General features: G+C 46.8%; 1 protein-coding gene across 1 annotated transcript in view; it reads right to left on the bottom strand.

Annotated features, from left to right (window-relative positions):
- The window catches only part of LOC119309517 (endo-1,4-beta-xylanase 4-like), a 48,790-nt gene that overhangs the window by 2,942 nt on the left and 24,532 nt on the right, over window positions 1-21,316 (bottom strand). Inside the window, exons 4-5 of the mRNA XM_037585507.1 lie at window positions 3,749-4,004; window positions 2,736-3,641 (exon numbers count right to left, since the gene is read on the bottom strand). Coding sequence (XP_037441404.1) covers window positions 2,736-3,641; window positions 3,749-4,004 — 1,162 coding nt within the window. The remainder of the gene's footprint in view (window positions 1-2,735; window positions 3,642-3,748; window positions 4,005-21,316) is intronic.

The raw sequence follows: 21,316 nt of genomic DNA, 5'->3' as shown, positions 1-21,316 counted from the left end.
CGTACTCCTACTCGTGTTTTAAACATGAAGACTCCCATTGAGGTTCTCCTTAATGAACAACCTGATTATACCTTTCTCAAGGTATTTGGGTGTGCTTGCTGGCCGCATCTTCGTCCATATAACAAGCACAAGCTTGAGTTTCGTTCTAAGAAGTGTGTTTTTCTTGGCTATAGCTCTCTTCATAAAGGTTACAAATGTCTTCATGTTCCCACTAATCGTGTCTATATATCTCGGGACGTCGTGTTTGATGAGCATGTTTTTCCCTTTGCCAACCTTCCTGTGTCTACTGTCGAACCACCATTCCTGCATTCATCCTCTGTTGCTTCTGACCAATTTGATGATGTTGCATACTCTCCTTTGCTGTTACCTAACCATGGTGCAGGAACCGGACGTGGAGCTCGTTTGGAGCTGTTGGAGGATTCACCATCATCATCGTCGTCTTCTGGTGGGCACGTCGATCGCCCTATGTTGCATGGCGTCGATTCACGTGCTCATGCATGGTCACCCGACGAGCCCGTCGCGCCGAGCATCTCCACTGCTCGGTCCGCTACGCCAGCGATCGCCGAGTTTCCAGCGGCTCGGCCTTTTTCGCCAGCGGCCGCCGAGTCGCCCGCGGCTCGACCCGTCACGCTGTCTTCGCCTGCGGCTCGGCCCGTCACGCCATCTTCGCCCGCGGCTCGGGTCCTCACGTCGCCTTCATCCGCGGATCGGCCCGCGACACCGGCCGCGCCACGGCCCACTATGCCGAGCTCGCCAATGGCCTGGTCTGTGATGCCGGAGTCGCGAGCTGCTTCGTCTGCTCTGCCGGTTTCGCCGGTGGGCCGGCCTTCTTCGTCGACCGAGTCCGAGGCTACCGTGACTGGCTCCTCGTTACCGGCTGACTCGTCAACGTCGCCGTCCTCCAGCCCGTTGCAGGCTGCTCCGTCGACCTCGGTGGTTCCTATGTCCCGACCACATACACGCAGTCGCAGTGGCATTTTCAAACCTAAGGAACGTAAGGATGGTACGGTTGCTTGGTTGGCTGCTTGTTTGGCTGCTGCTGTTGCGGATCCATCTTGTGAGCCTCGCTCATATCAGGCTGCCCTGCGCATTTCACATTGGCGAGAGGCTATGGAGCAGGAGTTTCATGCTCTTCTTCGTAACAAGACATGGACTCTCGTTCCTCCACCACCACGGGTAAATGTTATTGACTCAAAATGGGTATTCAAAGTGAAGAAGCATTCGGATGGATCTATTGAGCGTTACAAAGCGCGACTTGTTGCTCGCGGTTTTCGGCAGCGTCATGGTCTTGACTATGAGGACACCTTCAGTCCTGTCGTCAAGCCTACCACTATTCGGCTTCTTCTCTCCATTGATGTTTCTCGTGGTTGGTCACTTCGTCAACTTGATGTGCAGAATGTTTTTCTACATGGATTTTTGGGGGAAGAGGTTTATATGAAACAGCCGCCTGGTTTCTCTGATCCTGATCGTCCTGACTATATCTGTCGTCTTTCCAAAGCACTATATGGTTTGAAGCAAGCTCCTCGTGCCTGGCATGCCCGCCTTGCCTCTGCCCTTCGTGCTCATGGGTTTGTGCCGTCCACTGCTGACACTTCATTATTTCTTCTACAGAAGCCAGAAGTCACCAGGTACCTTTTGGTATATGTCGATGATATTATCCTTGTCAGCTCTTCTCAGTATGCTGCTAATGCTCTTGTCTGCTCTCTTGGTGCTGATTTTGCGGTCAAAGATCTTGGGAAGCTTCACTACTTTCTTGGAGTTGAGGTCACTTCTCGTGCTACTGGTCTTGTCCTTACGCAGAAGAAGTACTCCTTGGAGTTGTTACAAAGAGCTGGCATGCTGAAATGCAAACCGACCACCACACCCATGTCGTCTACCGACAAGATAACAGCTGTTGATGGTGAGCTTTTGTCTCCTGCGGATGCCACAGAGTACAGGAGCATTGTTGGTGGACTTCAGTACTTGACGATCACGAGACCAGATATCTCTTATGCTGTTAACAGGGTGTGTCAGTATCTTCAGGCTCCCAGAGATACTCATTGGGCTGCTGTTAAACGCATTCTTCGTTATGTTCAGTTCACCCTGACATTTGGTATGCATATTCGGCCGACTTCCTCTCGGGTCCTTTCGGCCTTCTCTGATGCAGATTGGGCTGGTAGCCCAGATGACAGGCGATCCACGGGGGGTTATGCAGTATTCTTTGGCTCTAATTTGATCGCCTGGAGTGCTCGGAAACAGGCTACTGTGTCACGTAGCAGTACTGAAGCTGAGTACAAGGCTGTGGCTAATGCTACTGCAGAGATTATTTGGGTGCAGTCTTTGCTTCGGGAGTTGGGTTTGTCTCAACCACAGCCTCCTATTCTTTGGTGTGATAACATCGGTGCTACATACCTTTCTGCAAATCCAGTATTTCATGCCCGAACGAAACACATTGAAGTTGACTATCACTTTGTACGGGAACGTGTATCGCAGAAGCAACTCCAGATCAAGTTTATCTCATCTAAGGATCAACTTGCAGACATCTTCACTAAGCCTTTACCGCTGCCACAGTTTGAGGCTTGTAGGCGCAATCTTACCCTTCTCAGTTCTTTAGAAAGTGGCTAAGATTGAGGGAGGGTGTTAGACTATGTATAGCTTCTGTACTTATGTACGTATTGTAACACAACCATTATATATAATGAGATAAGCCACCCCTAGAGGGTAGTGCTGGTTCCCCAAAACTTATTGTCTTACACCGGGGTAGCCCTGGATGAGCTTCATCTTGGCCATGTACTTGGTGGGAGTGCAGTTGGGGTCCATGGGCTGCGACAGCGTGTTGAACTCGTTCATGAAGAGGATGGCGGTGTGGTCGATCTGGCCGACCTGCTGGTAGATCAAGGGCGACGCGTTGGGGCCGAGCTTGGTCTCGAAGAAGTTGAAGTGCACGTTCTCGTTCACCACGTCCCAGTGGATGAGCCTCCCGGCGTAGCGCGACACCACGTTCTTGAGCCGCTTCTGCATCGCCGCCTTGAGCTGGTTCAGGTTCATGGGCGTCACCCACTTGAGCTGTGAGTTCTGGTCATCCCAGAACACGTTGTGCCCGCGCACCTTGACGCCGTACTTCTGGGCCAGCGCCATCATGGCGTCCGGGGTGCGGTAGTCTTCCTGGTTCTGGGCCCACTCCGTGCCGTACCACTTCATCTCGTTCTCCATGGTCGCCACATTGAAGCGCGAGAAGAACCACTTCTCATAGGCCGGGTTGCTGAGGATCTCCTTGGTCATCGCGTTGCCGAACGGGAACCCGGCGCGGAGGAGCTGGATGCTCACGTTGGCGTTCGCCATCGGTTGGCCGTCGGGGCCCCTGGCGACGATCTTGACCGCGCTCCGGCGGGCCTTGTTGGCGGACTGGCGAGCATGGGCGTCCCATTCCTCGAAAGAGAAGGGCTGCAGGGAGACGCTGTCCACCCAGATGTCCACCTGAGCGTCGCTCTCGAAGAAGACCTCTCCTTGTCCGTAGTGATAGGCGCGCGCAGTCATGCCACCCTTGAGCATGGTCCAGCAGCCGGACTGGGCGTCGATGCCGCCGGCGGTGATGTTCTCGCCGTTGGGGGCCTTGACCACCGCGTGCACGTGGGCCGTGCCGGCCGACACCCGCAGCCATGCTGCACACGCGGAACAGCAAGATGAACTTCGTCGATCACATGCACTGCATCATGTCATGCACACCTACGTACGTTACGTACATTCGGTATGTACGTTGTATATATACCTGATAGCGAGTAGTGAGTGTCGCCCTTCATCTGGATTTTCTGGTAGACGCTGTGGGACGGCGAGGCGGCCGCGCCGCCGGTGCCCGACGGGAGGCTCCTCGCGCCCTGCACCACGGCGAACTTGTTGCCGGAGGCCGACTTTCTGATGCCGGCCTTGATGTCCCGGCGCGTCGACCACCCCATCAGGCCGTTGTTGAACTCGCCGTTCTGGATGATGCCGCCTTTGTAGAGGGGCTTCATCGGATCACCCAGGCACTGAAACCACGACAATATGCTTTGTAAACGAATTATGAAAACTGATGGTTGTTTCTTTGTCATACAGCAATATCGATCAAACCATATAGATTTCGTTTTTGGAGGCTGCATGCATGCATGCACAGATTAAGATCGACACAAACAACACCAGAAAGACTCAACAGGAACGCCGTTACTTGCCTCGATACTAGCCGTATGATCATATTCCACAGACTGGACAATGCATCCTGCATCAACACATAGACATACGTCAGCGAGGTGACCGTGCGTTTCACATGCCCATATGCACATTATATCATTCACCTTAATTAACGTACGGGCACATAAAATAAAATTCCATTAAAGATCGCGGGCAAAGCAAACCGATCAAAAAGACTAGTACACAAATTAATCACCATCAAGGCATCAACTGACCTTGGAGCAGTGAGATCCATAGCAAAGAGAGAACCAGTTTCTCGACGAAATTCCTCATTGTCACCCCCTCTCGGTTGCTCCTAGCGACGAGATAGATGCGTTAGTGAACGGACATATGGAGGCAAATATATAAGCACGGAGGGCACAGTAACCGGTGAATTTGTCAGTTTCACTTGACTCGGTGCTACTCGATCAGCGACAGATACGGTGGTGGAGGTGTAACCAAGAGGCAGTTGAGGCATGCCATATCAAGTTCCCAAAGAGTGTTATAGACTGCGTCTTCGTTGCATGCGTCGCCCCAGCCACTGGTGTTAGAGCTCCTTTTTTTTTTCTATTTTTCTTTTCCTTTTTACGGGTAATAATAACTTATATATTACTCAAGCATCAACCGTACAATCCTTCCTACACAACTCAATGACTTTTTCGAGGCCAGAGCCCAGCCAAACTACTGTGTTGACACCAAATTTTGGCACGGTCAATAACTTATTTAAGATGATCTCAAATGGAGAAGTGATCTTCATGAAAGAGTTCCGTATTGTCGATATAAACATCTTTGAAGTTTGGGGCATCACAGTCCGATTTCATCTCGAAGGCCGAAACTATGCTCAAAGTACTAAGATCTCATATTCAGAGTACAGTTTGGCTGATTAAGCCCCCAAGACGACCTCAAATGGAAAAATTATCTACACGGATTGTCTTCGTCTCGTCGAAACGATCGATATAAAAATCGTTCCAATCCGAGTTCGTATGCAAAAGTTAGAGCCATCGGAATACAGCCCTGTCAGGAAGCAAAAACTGGCGCGCCCCACCAGACACCATGTCTGATGGGTAGCGCGAGGGATAGCCTGTTTTGCGCAACCGATTTGATCCTGAAGATGATCTCTGATCAAAAAACGTTCAACATAAAAGTTGTTCGCCTCGTCGAAACGGTCAAGATTGCTTTTGGGCTCGTTTCCATCCGAGATCGTTTACCACCTCAAAAAAGACCCGCAAGATGCAGCCAGTTTAAACCGAACAGTTTTGGAAAGTTCGGACAAAACCAATCCGAATTTGACTAGGGTTTTGGACGTGAATCCAAGCCTTTTCCTTGCACGGGAAGTCCAGCCGCCTCTTATATATCTAAGGGGTGACGGCCGATTGAACAACACACAATCGATCAATCAATTTACCACTTTTTATCTTTTATCTTTTCTCCTTAACCCTAGTTCTTCTTCTTCCTCGTTCTTCGTTCGTTCTTCTTCATTGCAGGGCGGCGAACCTCGAGGCCCTAGGGGCGATCAGGTCGACCTAGGGCAGCCCATAGTCGCTGCGCGCCCAGACGGGGTCCTTCCCGGGCGTGTGGGGTTTCGGGTTCTCAAAAGCACCCGCCGGATTGCCTGCGTACCGCGCTTCCGGCCGGGTCTCCTTCGACGTGAGCTGCGCTGCATCACCCTCGGTGTTGGAGGTACACGGTGACGTGTTCGTGTGCGAACACATTTTTTGGCGACTCCGCTGGGGACGAAGCTTTGAACGGTCTCCAGCCCATTCTTGCTACGAAGAGATCGTCATGAAGTTGCTGCAATCTACAAAGGTAATATGAATACCCAATTCCCCTTTGTAGATGCAAATAATCCATATGTTGTTGCTGGATCACCTATTGAGCATAATGTATCGGCTAGCCCTAGTTTTATCAATCATGCATCTAATTATGTGCAAGGGCCGATGCAAAACAATCTTCATGTTTCAAATTCTTATAAATTTAGCAACATGCAACATATGTATCCCAACTCACACGCATCGGCAACCCAGCAAATTCATATGCCGATGAGCAACATGATGAGTTCGATTAATCAATTTGAAACACCCCAAGTTAGAATTTCCAATGCCATACAAGAAAGTGTTTCACCCTTTTATTCATCGGCAGCTAATGTGCAATATAGTAATCCAACCATGCCGATGAATGAGAGAATTGGCCATGCTACTAGTGGCTATTCGGCCAGTTACTCTCAACCGTCATATGCTACACCTCATGTTACTAATTCTTCGGCACCATACACAACTGTAGATGCTCATAATTCGGCTTCACACCTTCCTGGTTATAGCCGAATGAATGTAAATTTTACAGGAGCGGTTGTGCCCAACATTGTAGAAGATGAGGTAGTGGTGGCTATATTGAAGAGTTTAGCCCAAAATAAGAGAATTAGTGCTCTTTGCCTTGAACAACATAAAAAGGGGCTATTTCCTGATTATGCCGCAATAAAAGCTAGAGTTTTGCAAGAAGATGAATCTTTGCCAATTGATAAAATTGGCGAGCAAAAGGATGGTCTTACAACAATGCATATGCCTTCACCTAGTACTACATCATATTATACACCCCCTACACAATTGCAAAATTTCGGCAACACCCGTGTGTCATTGCCGAAAGAATCTAAAAGCATTGGGGGGCAATCATATCCGGAGTGGGCTGAAATTGAGAAAAAGCTTAAAGCTAATTTTGCCGCTCGCCGTCAGAGACAAATAGAAAAAGAATTGGCTCAGATAAAAGAAGCATTGCCAATTGATACTATCAATAAAAAGAAGGATGATCCAGAACATGAAAGTGCTTCGGTTGAAAAAGCCGAATCAAGTAGTATATATCCTGAATCCATCAAATCCAACGAGGCAAGCATTATTGAGAAAGGGCATGGCAAGCATAGGAAAACAACGGTGCTTGATTTTTCTGAAGTTAATGGAACCTACTTCCTGCCCTATGAGTTCCGAGCCGTAGAAATTGACAAGCTTCAAGGACAAGAACAAGTAGCCGAACAAAGTTCGGCCGACAAAAATCTTCAAAGTAATGATGCACGGATTCAAGAAAAAGATGATGACAAGTTGTTGGGGAGCCATCCAAAGACGGAGCAAGATGTTCTTCAAATGGCACCACTATCATGCTCTCCCAACATATTTTAAGAGGTATGCATAGCGAGTACTTTACCTATTTTCAGATTTGGTCGCAACTTCATTATTGATGCATCTATAAGAAATATTCTCATAAGTAATTTTGAAAGACCAATGAGGAAGGGTAATTTACTTGTTAGCAGTAAAATTGTTATGGAACATATCGATCAACCCATTGCACCATTTATAAAGACCGATAATGACTTATTGTTACAGCAAAAGCTTTTCCCGTTGCTTTCTCTAAAGTTCATATCTAGTTGGGTAGCTTTGCTTACTTCTTACTTGGCTTACACTTGGTCTCAACTGAGACATGTATGTTCTAAATATCTTCGTTTCAGAAATTTAAAGCCAAGGTTAAATTCTATTGAGAAAACCGATGTTAATATAATATCATATCCAAAGACATCGGAGATAGAGTGGAAAACACAATACATAGCCGAATGTGGAGATTCCAAATCTGAACCATTCGTTTGCTTTTCTCCAAAGCCGTTCAAACAGCAAGATCGGCTAGGAAACAAGAAGTGTACTTTCAATTCAAGCATGTGTGATAAAATATTTGATTTGTTGCTGAAAAATAATTACATTACAATTCTTGATCACCATGTTAAGCCATCAATCCAAGGATGAATGTATTGTAAGTTGCATGATTCGTCCAAGCATAATTTTGAGGATTGCAACATGTTTCGTCAAATAGTTAAATCGACCATTAAAAAGGACGATTGAAGTTTGTTGAAACACCAAGAGATGACCAGTCTATTCCGATTGGTCCCGATGGCAAAAAGTTTTTACATCGGCTGCTTCAAGCCGATCCATTTAAAAAGAATGTAAAAGCTGCAGGTGATGGGATCAAGCTTTCAAGTAAAGAAGTTGTTGAAGAGCATAACGAGCATAATCTTGAGGGCGGGAGTTCCATCGAAGCTACAATGAAGACGCCAAGGACTGGGGGGCAGCAAGCAAATCTAATGATCGATGAAAGCAAACCAAACGAAAACAAAGGCCGGAATAAGCGCAAGTGTAAGAGATCAAAAATCACCTTTGCTGAACTATTGGATAAATATCAAAAGAAGAGTGAAGAGAAGAATGCTTATCGGCCAAATCATGCAAAGAAACCAAGATCACCCCCAAGGCGCAAATATGAGGATCGGTATTGGCAAAGTGATAATTTTAATGCAACATATTTATATCCTTATTTTGGGCCGCCGATGCCAATGTCGTGGATACCTCCCTATGCTCATATAGATATATATTCATCATGGGACAGGTATGTACAAGGGTACATTCTCCATCTTATTCTAGACCATCTCACCAATACTATGCAGCTCCAAGGAGATCAACATTTGAACAATCACGCGTCAAAGACCGTTTCAATCATAAGGAATCGGTCCAGAGCTCAAGAAAGAAGAAAGAGGTGGTAAAGCAAGTTTACCGCGTGAAAAGAGATGGTCGTAAGTGTGCTGCTTCAGATTTGATCTCAAATAACAAAGAGCCAATTAAAGTGTTGACATTGGCTACAAAAGGCAAAGAAGTGAAACAATCAATTGATAAAAATCAGAGTGCCAAATCTGAAGAAAAGAAGTTGAGGGTGCACAAGGCCCAAAAAGAGTTGCCATTGGTTGAAACAAAATCACAGTCGAGCTGCTCACTCGGCTTATCATATTGGAAAAAGAAGGAATTACAAAATCTTAGTGCACAAGAGCTGAGAAAGAAGAATATGGCATGGGTTCCCAAGAAGATCAATCAAAACAAAAATGATGTGCATGTTTCTATTGCAACAAGTGTTACAAAAGTGAAGAAAGAGAAGGATGGAAGCCAAAAACAGTTAAGCCGAAGGTTTGCATCACCCCATCAAAATCTTCGGTTAGCACATTATCCATATTCTTCAACCATACAATTGATGCCTTTGCCATGGAATTCATCATCAGGTATGATAAATTACCCTCCCTGGATTTATTTTAATCCATGGAAGCGACATAATTTTCTGCATCATGAGAGGGTATTATCAAATCTCTATACATTTTATTAGCTACATTTTTTGCTAATCCAAAGGGCCGAAATATTTGATTGCTATTTCATTAGTTTATTTCGGCTATACATGATTTGGTGAATGAATTCTACATGGGCATTATGTTGATGGCCGATATTTATCTATCGCCCTAAGAATATGTCAAAGCATGGCTGATGTAGTATCCTAACATCGTCCTTAGTTCAAGTAGAGGCTAAAATGAGGTACATGTTCATTGATATTGCCCTTGTCTTTCTAGTACTATGGAGATTATTTTCGACGGTAAATTTGTGGCAATGGCCAAGGTGTTGGTGTTGCTTATTTATCTTCATATGGAGCTATTTTGTGCACCTCAGACCGCTTATAATATTTTTGCACAATCATCAAAGCCAAATATGCATTGTCATTCGGATTGGAGCTTTGCCTTGATATAGGTGCTATACATATTGAGGCTTCCGGTGATTCGTTATTAGTAGTGCAACAAATATCCAAGGGTTATCAATGTTTTGACGGATCACTTATAGTTTATCGTTTGGTATGTCTAGATGCAAGATTTACCTTGGGTTGCTTTGAAATTGTTCATATATCTAGGCATGACAATTCGAAAGAGTTGGCACAGCAAGCATCCGGCTACTATGTTAATCATGGTGTATTGCATTTCTATCAATAGCCGATGCTAGGTCTTGTTAACATAGGTAAGGCTGAATCGAAGCCCACCGTTTCGGCCACTAATGAAACTTTTATGCAGGCGAAGTAAGGATTGAAGGAAGTTCATTATTGATTATCTTCAAAATCCTAGCGAAAGGGTGAACAATATGGTTCGGAGGATGGTTTTGATCTATGGAACCTTATCACTGGATTGTTATAGAAGCTGAGAAGTTTTCACCCAAGTTTGCATCAAGAGGTTCAAACAAGCAATGGCCGATATATACTTGTCGTCCTAAGAACATGAAAAATGGCCGATGGAGTGTTGACATCGTCCTTAGAACAAGCTATGCGGAAGTTATTTTTCGGCACACAAACTTTGCCGAAAAACAGGGGGGCATGTGTTGACACCAGATTTTGGCACGGTCAATAACTTATTTAAGATGGCCTCAAATGGAGAAGTGATCTTAATGAAAGAGTTCCGTATTGTCGATATGAACATCTTTGAAGTTTGGGTCATCACAGTCCGATTTCATCTCGAAGGCCGAAACTATGCTCAAAGTACTAAGATCTCATATTCAGAGTACAGGTTGACTGATTAAGCCTCCAAGACGACCTCAAATGGAAAAATTATCTACACAGATTGTCTTCGCCTCGTCGAAACGATCGATTTTGATATAAAAATCGTTCCAATCCGAGTTCGTATGCAAAAGTTAGAGCCATCAGAATACAGCCCTGTCAGGAGGCAAAAACTGGCGCGCCCCACCAGACACCATGTGTGATGGGTAGCGCGAGGGATAGCCTGTTTTGCGCGACTGATTTGACCCTCAAGATGACCTCTGATCAAAAAACATTCAACATAAAAGTTGTTTGTCTCGTCGAAACGGTCAAGATTGCTTTTGGGCTCGTTTCCATCCGAGATCATTTACCACCACAAAAAAGATCCGCAAGATGCAGCCAGTTTAAACCGAACAGTTTTGGAAAGTTCGGACAAAACCAATCCGAATTTGACTAGGGTTTTGGACGTGAATCCAAGCCTTTTCCTTGCACGGGAAGTCCAGCCGCCTCTTTTATATCTAAGGGGTGACGGCCGATTGAACAACACACAATCGATCAATCAATTTACCACTTTTTATCTTTTATCTTTTCTCCTTAACCCTAGTTCTTCTTCTTCCTCGTTCTTCGTTCGTTCTTCTTCATTGCAGGGCGGAGAACCTCGAGGCCCTAGGGGCGATCAGGTCGACCTAGGGCAGCCCATAGCCGCCGCGCGCCCAGACGGGGTCCCTCCCGGGCGTGTGGGGTTTCGGGTCCTCAAAAGCACCCGCCGGATTGCCTGCGTACCGTGCTTCCGGCCGGGTCTCCTTCGACGTGAGCTGCGGTGCATCACCCTCGGCATTGGAGGTACACGGTGACGTGTTCGTGTGCGAACAGGTTCTACTATCAGTTCTAGCAAATTTAGCTAGGAAAGCACTTACACAATTCTGACCATGATTGATATGAGTGATGCGAGTCATACAAAGAGACTTCAAATGCATGATCTCCTGCACCAACGCCGCATAAACAGACCTGTTCGTACCACTGTCATTCAACATGTCTCCTCTAGTATTGAATCCATCTCAATGCAAATTGGGAGCTAGAGATAAACCCTCCATTCATGCACTTATTTCTGCTTCTAAAGCATCTCGGCATGAGAAGAGTTCCCTGCACCTGCAGGATGAATAGATGATATTTGCCGCGATCATCACGAAGCACCATACCAGCTTCAATCCATGATCCCTCCATATTAAGTTTCACCCAACCAACTGGTGTTGGAGCTACTCTAGCAGAGTTGTGTGTGTGGCCGATCACCGTCAATAACCGCCTATGTAATATTTTCACCCCAAAAGCAATCGAGCAGAGTCGTTACGAGCTCCATCGTCATGTTTTTGGAGATCACTCTAAATCGAGCCTGCATGCCTCCATATTTGGAGGTTGTGGGATGTTTTTGGAGCGCACTTCATCCTGAAAAAGGTTTGGCGCGAGCGACAATTCCCCGCTCTTCTTCCATCTTGTGACGCCTCCTCCCCTCCCTCGTTATAGCGTCGTCTTTGGCGCCCGCAGTCCTAGCCGACAACACCATGGACTCTATCCCGACTCACATGTCACATTTCTCTGGTTTGAAGCCGGATCCCTCGACTTCCCTGCCTACACATCACCTCCCGCTCTCAGCTAGCCCAACACTACCGCAGAAATGCTACCACGTTGTCTTGATTAGTGGCGCATTACTTTCAATCCACGTCAATGCTATTTTTTTGAAATAGTGATGGCGTGGGCATATTTCGTAGGTTATTGATGGCGTGGTTGCATTTTCACACGCCTCAAGTGTGTGGGACCAAGTGTCCTGACCAGGCACAAATTAGTGGTGACGAAGCACAAGTCTGCACGCCACTAGTACTATCACTAGTGCTGACGTGTGCTTTCTTCACAAACGCTGCAACATTTTTTTCGAAAAAGAGGTTATCCCCGGCCTTTGCATCAGAATGATGCATACAGCCGTATTATTAATAAGCAAAAGGTTCAACAAAGGCTCCATGTCTCAAAAAGGTAGAAATGCTCACAAAGAGCAAAAACAAAGAAATAGAATAGCCACAACCGGCTGGCAAAAAGTAGATAGAAAACTAAACACCTATCATATTGCATGACCGCCATCCAAACCGGTTGAAGATAGCTCGTGCTATTGTCTCCCACCGGATAGACCCAATAACCATACGCTCCCTGGCATCCGTCGGAGTGAGTAGCGACCACATACGGATCAGTGCAGTGGCTCAAAAAATAATCTGCAAGAAATTAATATGTGTTGTTCTGTTAAAAAACAAATCGTTCCTACAGTTCCATACTGCCCATACACATACTCCTACATGGATATGTCTCGCCGTTTCTGACTCTATTCCATCTAGCCACGTCTCAAATAACGTGTGGATGGTATTCTGAGTAATGTTAAATGCTATGTGGACAGACCGCCATATTTTTTTTGCCATTGGGCAGTCAAGAAATAGGTGTTTGATAGATTCATCATGATCACAGAAGATACATCTTCTAGATCCAGTCCAGTTGTGTTTGGCCAAATTGTCCTTAGTAAGAATGACTTGTTTATGGACAAACCACATAAAAACTTTAATTTTTAAAGGCACTTTGACTTTCCAAACATGTTTCGATCGAGGTATAGAGCTAGTGTTGATAATATCCAAATATATGGATTTAACTGAAAACTCTCCATTCTTGGTTAGTTTCCAGTGCAACTGGTCTGGCTGTTGAGAAAGGTGAACATCCATCAATCTTCTCGCAAGATGGAGCCATGCTTCCCAACGGTTTCCCGCTATGGTCCTCCTGAATTGAATATTGAGAGGGTTGGACTGCAATACTGTTGCAACATAAGTGTCTCTTTGCTGAACAATATTATAGAGAGAAGGATAATGGATTGCGAGGGGCGTCTCCCCTAACCATGCATCCTCCCAGAATCTCGTGGTAGTACCATTTCCAACGATAAATTTTGTCCTGTTGAAGAAGACTGATTCCACTCTCATCAGTCCCTTCCAAAATGGTGAATCAGTCGGCCTGACCATCACCTGGGATAAGGTTTTGGAATGCAGGTACTTATTACGCAGAATCTGGGCCCATGTGACATCGGTCTCTGCAGATAGCTTATATAACCACTTGCTGAGAAGTCATCTATTCTTCACCTCTAAATTTTCAATACCAAGACCCCCTTGGTCTTTTGACCTACAGATTATATCCCGTTTAGCGAATCTGTACTTTCGTTTTAACTCATCGCTCTGCCAGAAGAAGCACGATCCGTAGAAGTCCGCTTTTTTCTGAACTCCAACTGGTACCTCAAAAAAGGACAAGAGAAACATTGGCATACTCGTGAGTACCGAATTAATGAGAATTAGTCGGCCTCCATATGACATAAGCTTGCCCTTCCAACAGCTTCGTTTCTTTTCAAATCGATACTCAATGCACTTCCACTCTTTGTTGGAAAGCTTGCGATGGTGAATTGGTATACCCAAATACGTAAAGGGCAATGAACCTAATTCACACCCGAACAATTGTTTGTAAGTTTCTTGTTCGTCTTTAGCTCTTCCAAAGCAAAACAATTCACTTTTATGGAAGTTAATCTGTTTCCCTGACAACTGTTCGAAAATGCATAACACAAGCTTCATGTTTCTTGCTTTTGCCAAATCATGCTCCATAAAGATGATAGTATCATCAGCGTACTATAAGATGGACACTCCTCTGTCCACTAGATGCAGGATGAGCCCGCCTACCTGGCCATTATCCTTAGCTCTTCCTATTAGGATCGTCAACATGTCTACCATTATGTTGAACAGAATAGGTGACATCGGGTGTCCTTGCCTCAGACATTTGTGTGTCTGGAAATAATGACCTATGTCATCATTCACTTTGATTCCGACACTCCCTTTTTGCGTGAAAGAATCTACCTGGTTTCTCCAGGACTGATCGAATCCTTTCATCTGCAAGGCTTGTCAAAGAAATGGCCATTTTACCTTATCGTACGCTTTCTCAAAATCCACCTTAAAAACGACCCCATCTAGTTTTTTCGTGTGGACCGTGGAGCGTTTCATGTAGGACCACAACCCCTTCTAGAATGTTTTTGTCCGGCATGAAAGCTGTTTGAGATGGCTGCACCACAGAATGCGCAATCTGCGTAAGCTTGTTAGTTCCCACCTTGGTGAAAATTTTAAAGCTGACATTAAGAAGACAGATCAGCCTGAACCGCTCAATCCGCACCGCCTCTGTTTTCTTTGGAAGTAGTGTAATCATTCCGAAATTCAAGTGAAATAGCTGCAAATGTCCAGAAAACAAATCATGGAACATCGGAAGCAAGTCACCCTTATGATGTGCCAGCACTTTTTATAAAACCCAACCAAAAAACCATTTGGCCCAGGCGCTTTATTATTCCTCATTTGTGAAATTGCCTCAAACACCTCTTTCTCCGAAAATGGGGCGGTCAAAATATCGTTCTCATTCGTTGGAGGTTGAGGGATATCCTCAACCCTCGACTCATCCAAGGACACAAAATTATCCTCAGGTGGCCCAAAAAGCTGCTTATAGTAATTGGTGATGTATAGTATTAGGTTCTCCTGTCCTAAAATCGTCCCCTCATCTTGCATAAGCTGAAAGATTCTCTTCTTTCAATGCTTACCATTCGCAATCATATGGAAGAATTGAGTGTTATCGTCCCCTTGGACGATTTTTCAAACTTTAGCTCTTAGTGCCCACTTCAATTCCTCCTCTCGAAGCAATTCTTTTAGTCTCATTTCCGCCTCCAATTTAGTTTCCAGCTCCCTGGTAACTAGAATGGAGAAATCGGCTTTTAATTCGAAGGAATTAATAAGGTCAAGGAGCCTTTCCTTTTCAACCTTATATACCCCGCTCAAATGTTTGGCCCAACCACGTAAGAACTGCGTTAGGTGCCTAATCTTATTCTGCCATCACTCTACATTCGACCTCCCTTCTGAATCTTTAGCCCACTCCCATGCTATCAGATCCAAGAACCCATCTCTTTCAGACCATGCTAATTCGAAAGAGAAAGTGTTTTTATTTCCCACATGAGTTGTCTCTCCAGAGTCAACAAGCAATGGGGTATGGTCGGAAATCGCGCGCGACAATGCTTGGACAATCACCAGAGGAAACTTCTGCTCCCATTTGACACTAGCGAGGACATGATCCAACTTCTCATACGTTCAATTTGGTAACGTGTTGGCCCAAGTGAATTTTCTACCAGAAATCTCGATCTCTCTAAGATCCATGCTTTCAATGATCGTATTAAACATAAACGACCATATGCCGTCAAAGTTATCATTGTTATTTCCTCCCGTCTTTGAATAATGTTAAAATCGCCCCCAACCAGAATTGGGAGCTATTCGCTGCCGCAAATACGAACTAAGTCTGCCAAAAAATCTGGTTTAAGCTCAGGCTGTGCGGCTCCATACACTATCACCAGTGCCCATTGAAAACCACCGACCTTCGATCTGACACGAAACTTAACCGCAAAATCTCCCATTACAACATTCCAGACTTCCAAAGTGTCGCATTCAACCCCAAGTAAAATCCCACCGGATCTTCCTCTTGAAGGTAGGCAATGCCAGTCAAAATCAACTCCTCCCGATAAGGTGCTAAGAAACTGAGGGGTAAAATTGTCCCTTCCAGTTTCAGACAAGGCGATAAAATCCAACTTATGTTCTATGGAAGCATCCGCAAGAAACCTTCTTTTAGCCAAGTCCGTTAGACCTATGCTATTCCAAAAGATTCCTTTCATATTTCATCATGAAATTTTTTAGTGGTCCAGATCCTAGCACTTCTACGCACAGCCGAAGCCGGATAAATCTTCCGGTTCCACTTGCGCTTAGGCTTGTTTTGGGCCTCTACCCGATCCACACATACGAGCTCAGTGGACCTAACCGCCTGAGAATCTACATGATTCGAACCCCTTGGGGATATAGAACACTCATCCTCCTTTGTCTCGGGATGTGAGGGTGCAAGATCCGCACAAAAGGTATCATAACCCTAACCCCCAAAGCATCTATATCGGAATTGTTCATAGGTTTTACAGCCGCTAAGTTTCGAATCATTTCTAAGGCTCGCTCCGCTTCAAGATCAAGGATATCATTGACAGATTTAGCAATTTCACTACCATTACTACCTAAAGAAACTCCGAACTGATTTGCGTTATGAATAATCTCATCATTAGAAAAATGCAAAATATAATTGGAAGCATTGACTGACATACCGGTAGTGACCTCAATGTCATGAAGCTTGGTCGCCCGCATGGCGCACCATAGCTGCATGTCATCAACATCCGGCTGGTCCTGGAGACGACAGCTCATTCGTCGACCTTCGGACATGGGATCCGGAATCCCTCTGAAAGCGATGATCTCATCCCGCGTGGTCCCGTTCGGGGTAAGGCCTCCTGCCCGACCCCCAAATGGGTTCAACTGAGATGAACCAGCCGGGCTAAGGCCATCTGCCGTCGGCCCTACCAACGAAGCCCCACCAGCCACCACCATCGTGGGGCCTGAAGCGCCCAGCGGCATCGACCGAGGACTGCAGACAGGGGAAGCAAGCGGGTACAGAGCCTCCTGCTCTGCTGGCCCGCCCCCACTGCATCTGCCGTCCCTCACAGGGGCGCCTTGGGAGAGGCAGAAGCGGGGGGCCACCTGCCCGCCCACCCCCAGACCCGGTGCCCCCTGGTGCGCAGAACACCACCAGCAGCACTGGACTCCGCCTTGCTCCTCCGCTGTTGCGAAGCGCTGCTCCAAATGTGACTAGTGGGGGAACCAGGGCCGCCTGCCCACGTGACTCCCCAACCTCGATGCCAAGCTCGCCTGCCTGACCGAGCACTGCCGCGGGTGTTGGGGAACGTTGCAGAAAATAAAAAATTTCTATACTTCACCAAGATCAATCTATGGAGTCATCTAGCAACGAGAGAGAGAGGAGTGCATCTACATACCCTTGTAGATCGCGAGCGGAAGCGTTCAAGAGAACGGGGTTGAGGGAGTCGTACTCGTCGTGATCCAAATCACCGAAGATCCTAGTGCCGAATGGACAACACCTTCGTGTTCAACACACGTACGGTTGGGGAAGACGTCTCCTCCTTCTTAATCCAGCAAGGGGGAGGGAGAGGTTGATGAAGATGCAGCAGCACGACGGCGTGGTGGTGGAAGCAGCGGTGATCTCGACAGGGCTTCGCCAAGCTCAGCGAGAGGGAGAGGTGGTACGGGAGGAGAGGAGGCGCCAGGGACTAGGGTGCGGCTGCCCTCCCTCACCCCTCTTTATATAGGGGGCCTAGGGGGTGCGCCGGCCCCCTAGATATCCCATCTCAAGGGGGGGGGCTAGGGGGGGACTTGCCCCCCAAGTCAAGTGGGGTGCCCCCCACCCCTAGGGTTTCCAAACCTAGGCGCAGGGGAGGCCCAAGGGGGCCGCACCAGCCCACCAGGGGCTGGTTCCCGTCCCACTTCAGCCCATGGGGCCCTCCGGGATAGGTGGCCCCACCCGATGGACCCCCGGGACCCTTCCGGTGGTCCCAGTATAATACCGGTGACCCCCGAAACTTTCCCGGTGTCCGGAACTGGACTTCCTATATACTCCCTCCGTTCCTTTATATAAGGTGTATTTGTTTTTTGATAAAATTCCACAATGTAAGGTGCATTTCTTCTAAATCCTTGTAATTCCCTTTTTATCCCTCCAGAAAGAGGAAAGTATCTCTCTCCTAATTTCTTGCATCTGTCCTTGTATCAAAAGAAGGATATTATCTCTCTCTCGATTGCATGTATCTTTTACTTTCCTGGACTCACGGATTTACTTGCCACTAACTAACAAATTTTCCAAGGGTACTTTTGTCCTAACACCTCTATAATTGTGCGCCTTGGTCACCGTGCCCAAAATAATACACCTTAGATAAAGAAACGGAGGGAGTACAATTCTTCACCTCCGGACCATTCCAGAACTCCTCGTGACGTCCGGGATCCCATCCGGGACTCCGAAAAACTTTCGGGTTACCGCATACTAATATCTCTACAACCCTAGCATCACCGAACCTTAAGTGTGTAGACCCTACGGGTTCGGGAATCACGCAGACATGACCAAGACAGCTCTCCGGCCAATAACCAACAGCGGGATCTGGATACCCATGTTGGCTCCCACATGTTCCACGATGATCTCATCGAATGAACCACGATGTCGAGGATTCAAGTAATCCCGTATACAATTCCCTTTGTCAATCGGTACGTTACTTGCCCGAGATTCGATCGTCGGTATCCCAATACCTCGTTCAATCTCGTTACCGGCAAGTCACTTTACTCGTACCGTAATGCATGATCCCGTGACCAACGACTTGGTCACATTGAGCTCATTATGATGATGCATTACCGAGTGGGCCCAGAGATACCTTTCCGTCATACGTAGTGACAAATCCCAGTCTCGATCCGTGTCAACCCAACAGACACTTTTGGGGATACCTGTAGTATACCATTATAGTCACCGAGTTACGTTGTGACGTTTGGTACACCCAAAACATTCCTACGGTATCCGGGAGTTACACGATCTCATGGTCTAAGGAAATGATACTTGACATTGGAAAAGCTCTAGCAAACGAACTACACGATCTTGTGCTATGCTTAGGATTGGGTCTTGTCAATCACATCATTCTCCTAATGACGTGATCCCGTTATAAATGACATCCAATGTCCATAGTCAGGAAACCATGACTATTTGTTGATCAACGAGCTAGTCAACTAGAGGCTCACTAGGGACATGTTATGGTCTATGTATTCACACATGTATTATGATTTCCGGATAACACAATTATAGCATGAATAATAAACAATTATCATGAACAAGGAAATATAATAATAATCTTTTTATTATTGCCTCTAGGGCATATTTCCAACAGTCTCCCACTTGCACTAGAGTCAATAATCTAGTTACATTGTGATGAATCGAACACCCATAGAGTTCTGGTGTTGATCATGTTTTGCTCGCGGAAGAGGTTTAGTCAACAGATCTGCGACATTCAGATCCGTATGCACTTTGCAAATATCTATGTCTCCATCTTGAACATTTTCACGAATGGAGTTGAAGTGACGCTTGATGTGCCTGGTCTTCTTGTGAAACCCGGGCTCCTTGGCAAGGGCAATAGCTCCAGTGTTGTTACAGAAGAGAGTGATTGGCCCCGACGCATTGGATATGACTCCTAGGTCGGTGACGAACTCCTTCATCCAGATTGCTTCATGCGCTGCCTCCGAGGCTGCCATGTACTCCGCTTCACATGTAGATCTCGCCACGACGCTTTGCTTGCAACTGCACCAGCTTACTGACCCTCCATTCAAAATATACACATATCCGGTTTGTGACTTAGAGTCATCCAGATCTGTGTCGAAGCTAGCATCGACGTAACCCTATACGACGAGCTCTTCGTCACCTCCATATACGAGAAACATATCCTTAGTCCTTTTCAGGTACTTCAGGATGTTCTTGACCGCTGTCCAGTGTTCCATGCAAGGATTGTAAGGGCATATTTATCCCATAGTGGTTTTGGTGATTGATGACAATGCTTTTGCGGACTAATCGTGTGCGTTAAGTTCTTTCAGAGAATCATCCATTGGCACGAGACGATTTCCTCCCCTCGGTGTTTTTTATTCAAGACGGTGTAGCTCCTGCGTTTCGTTGTTGGCGGACTAGTTTCGTAGGAGTCACCGTACTATTAAGAGGGGATCCGCTTTGGTAAGACTAGGGTGGAATCAACACGTACACATCCTTATCACACCCGTCGTCTTCCTTTCGCATCTTTGGAGCTGCACTTCTCTTCTGTACCTGCTTCGCCCTGTGCCAGCGGTAGTACCGCGGTCTACAGCGGTAGTACCGCCGAAGCCCCCCAGCGATAGTACCGCCCCACGAAGCGGTAGTACCGCTCTAAGCGGTAGTACCGCTCCGCAGAGCGGTAGTACTGCTCGCGGGCTTCGGCCGTAGTACCACGTAGTACCGCGCCTACTGCCGCCTCGATTCGAGACGGTGTTTTCTCATGTCGGGTTTTGCGGCACTAGTAGCAGTAGTAGAAGTGGTAGTACCGCTCCGAGCGGTAGTACCGCTCTACTCCCGTGGTAGTACCGCTCTGGGGCCAGTGGCCTGACTTCCTCTTCAGCGCGGTAGTACCGCTAGGTAGGGAGCGGTAGTACCGCTCTCAGCGGTAGTACCGCCCTGTGCGGGGCTGCTCAGTGGGGTAACGATTGGATGTGTTCCCCCACTATATAAAGGGGTCTTCTTCCTCCTAGTTGATTCACCTCTTTCCCCCAAAGCTCCATTGTTGCTCAAAGCTCCATTTTCGCCCGATCTCTCTCCCTAGCCAATCAAACTTGTTGATTTGCTCGGGATTGGTTGAGAGGGCCCAGATCTACACTTCCACCAAGAGAAATTTGATTCCCCCCACTTATCCCTTGCGGATCTTGTTACTCTTGGGTGTTGAGCACCCTAGACGGTTGAGGTCACCTCGAAGCCATACTCCATTGTGGTGAAGCTTCGTGGTGTTGTTGCTGTTGTTGTTGGGAGCCTCCGATTGTTGTGGAGATTGCCCCAACCTTGCGTGTAAAGGTTCGGTCGCCGCCTTCAAGGGAACCAATAGTGGAATCATGGCATCTCGCATTGTGTGAGGGCGTGAGGAGAATACGGTGGCCCTAGTGGCTTCTTGGGGAGCATTGTGCCTACACACCGCTCTAATGGAGACGTACTTCCCCTTAAAAGGAAGGAACTCCGGTAAAACATCCTCGTCTCCACCGGCTCC

This window comes from Triticum dicoccoides, chromosome 5B (assembly GCF_002162155.2).
Source record: "Triticum dicoccoides isolate Atlit2015 ecotype Zavitan chromosome 5B, WEW_v2.0, whole genome shotgun sequence".
NCBI lineage: Eukaryota > Viridiplantae > Streptophyta > Magnoliopsida > Poales > Poaceae > Triticum > Triticum dicoccoides.
This window is presented reverse-complemented; position numbering and strand designations above follow the sequence as displayed.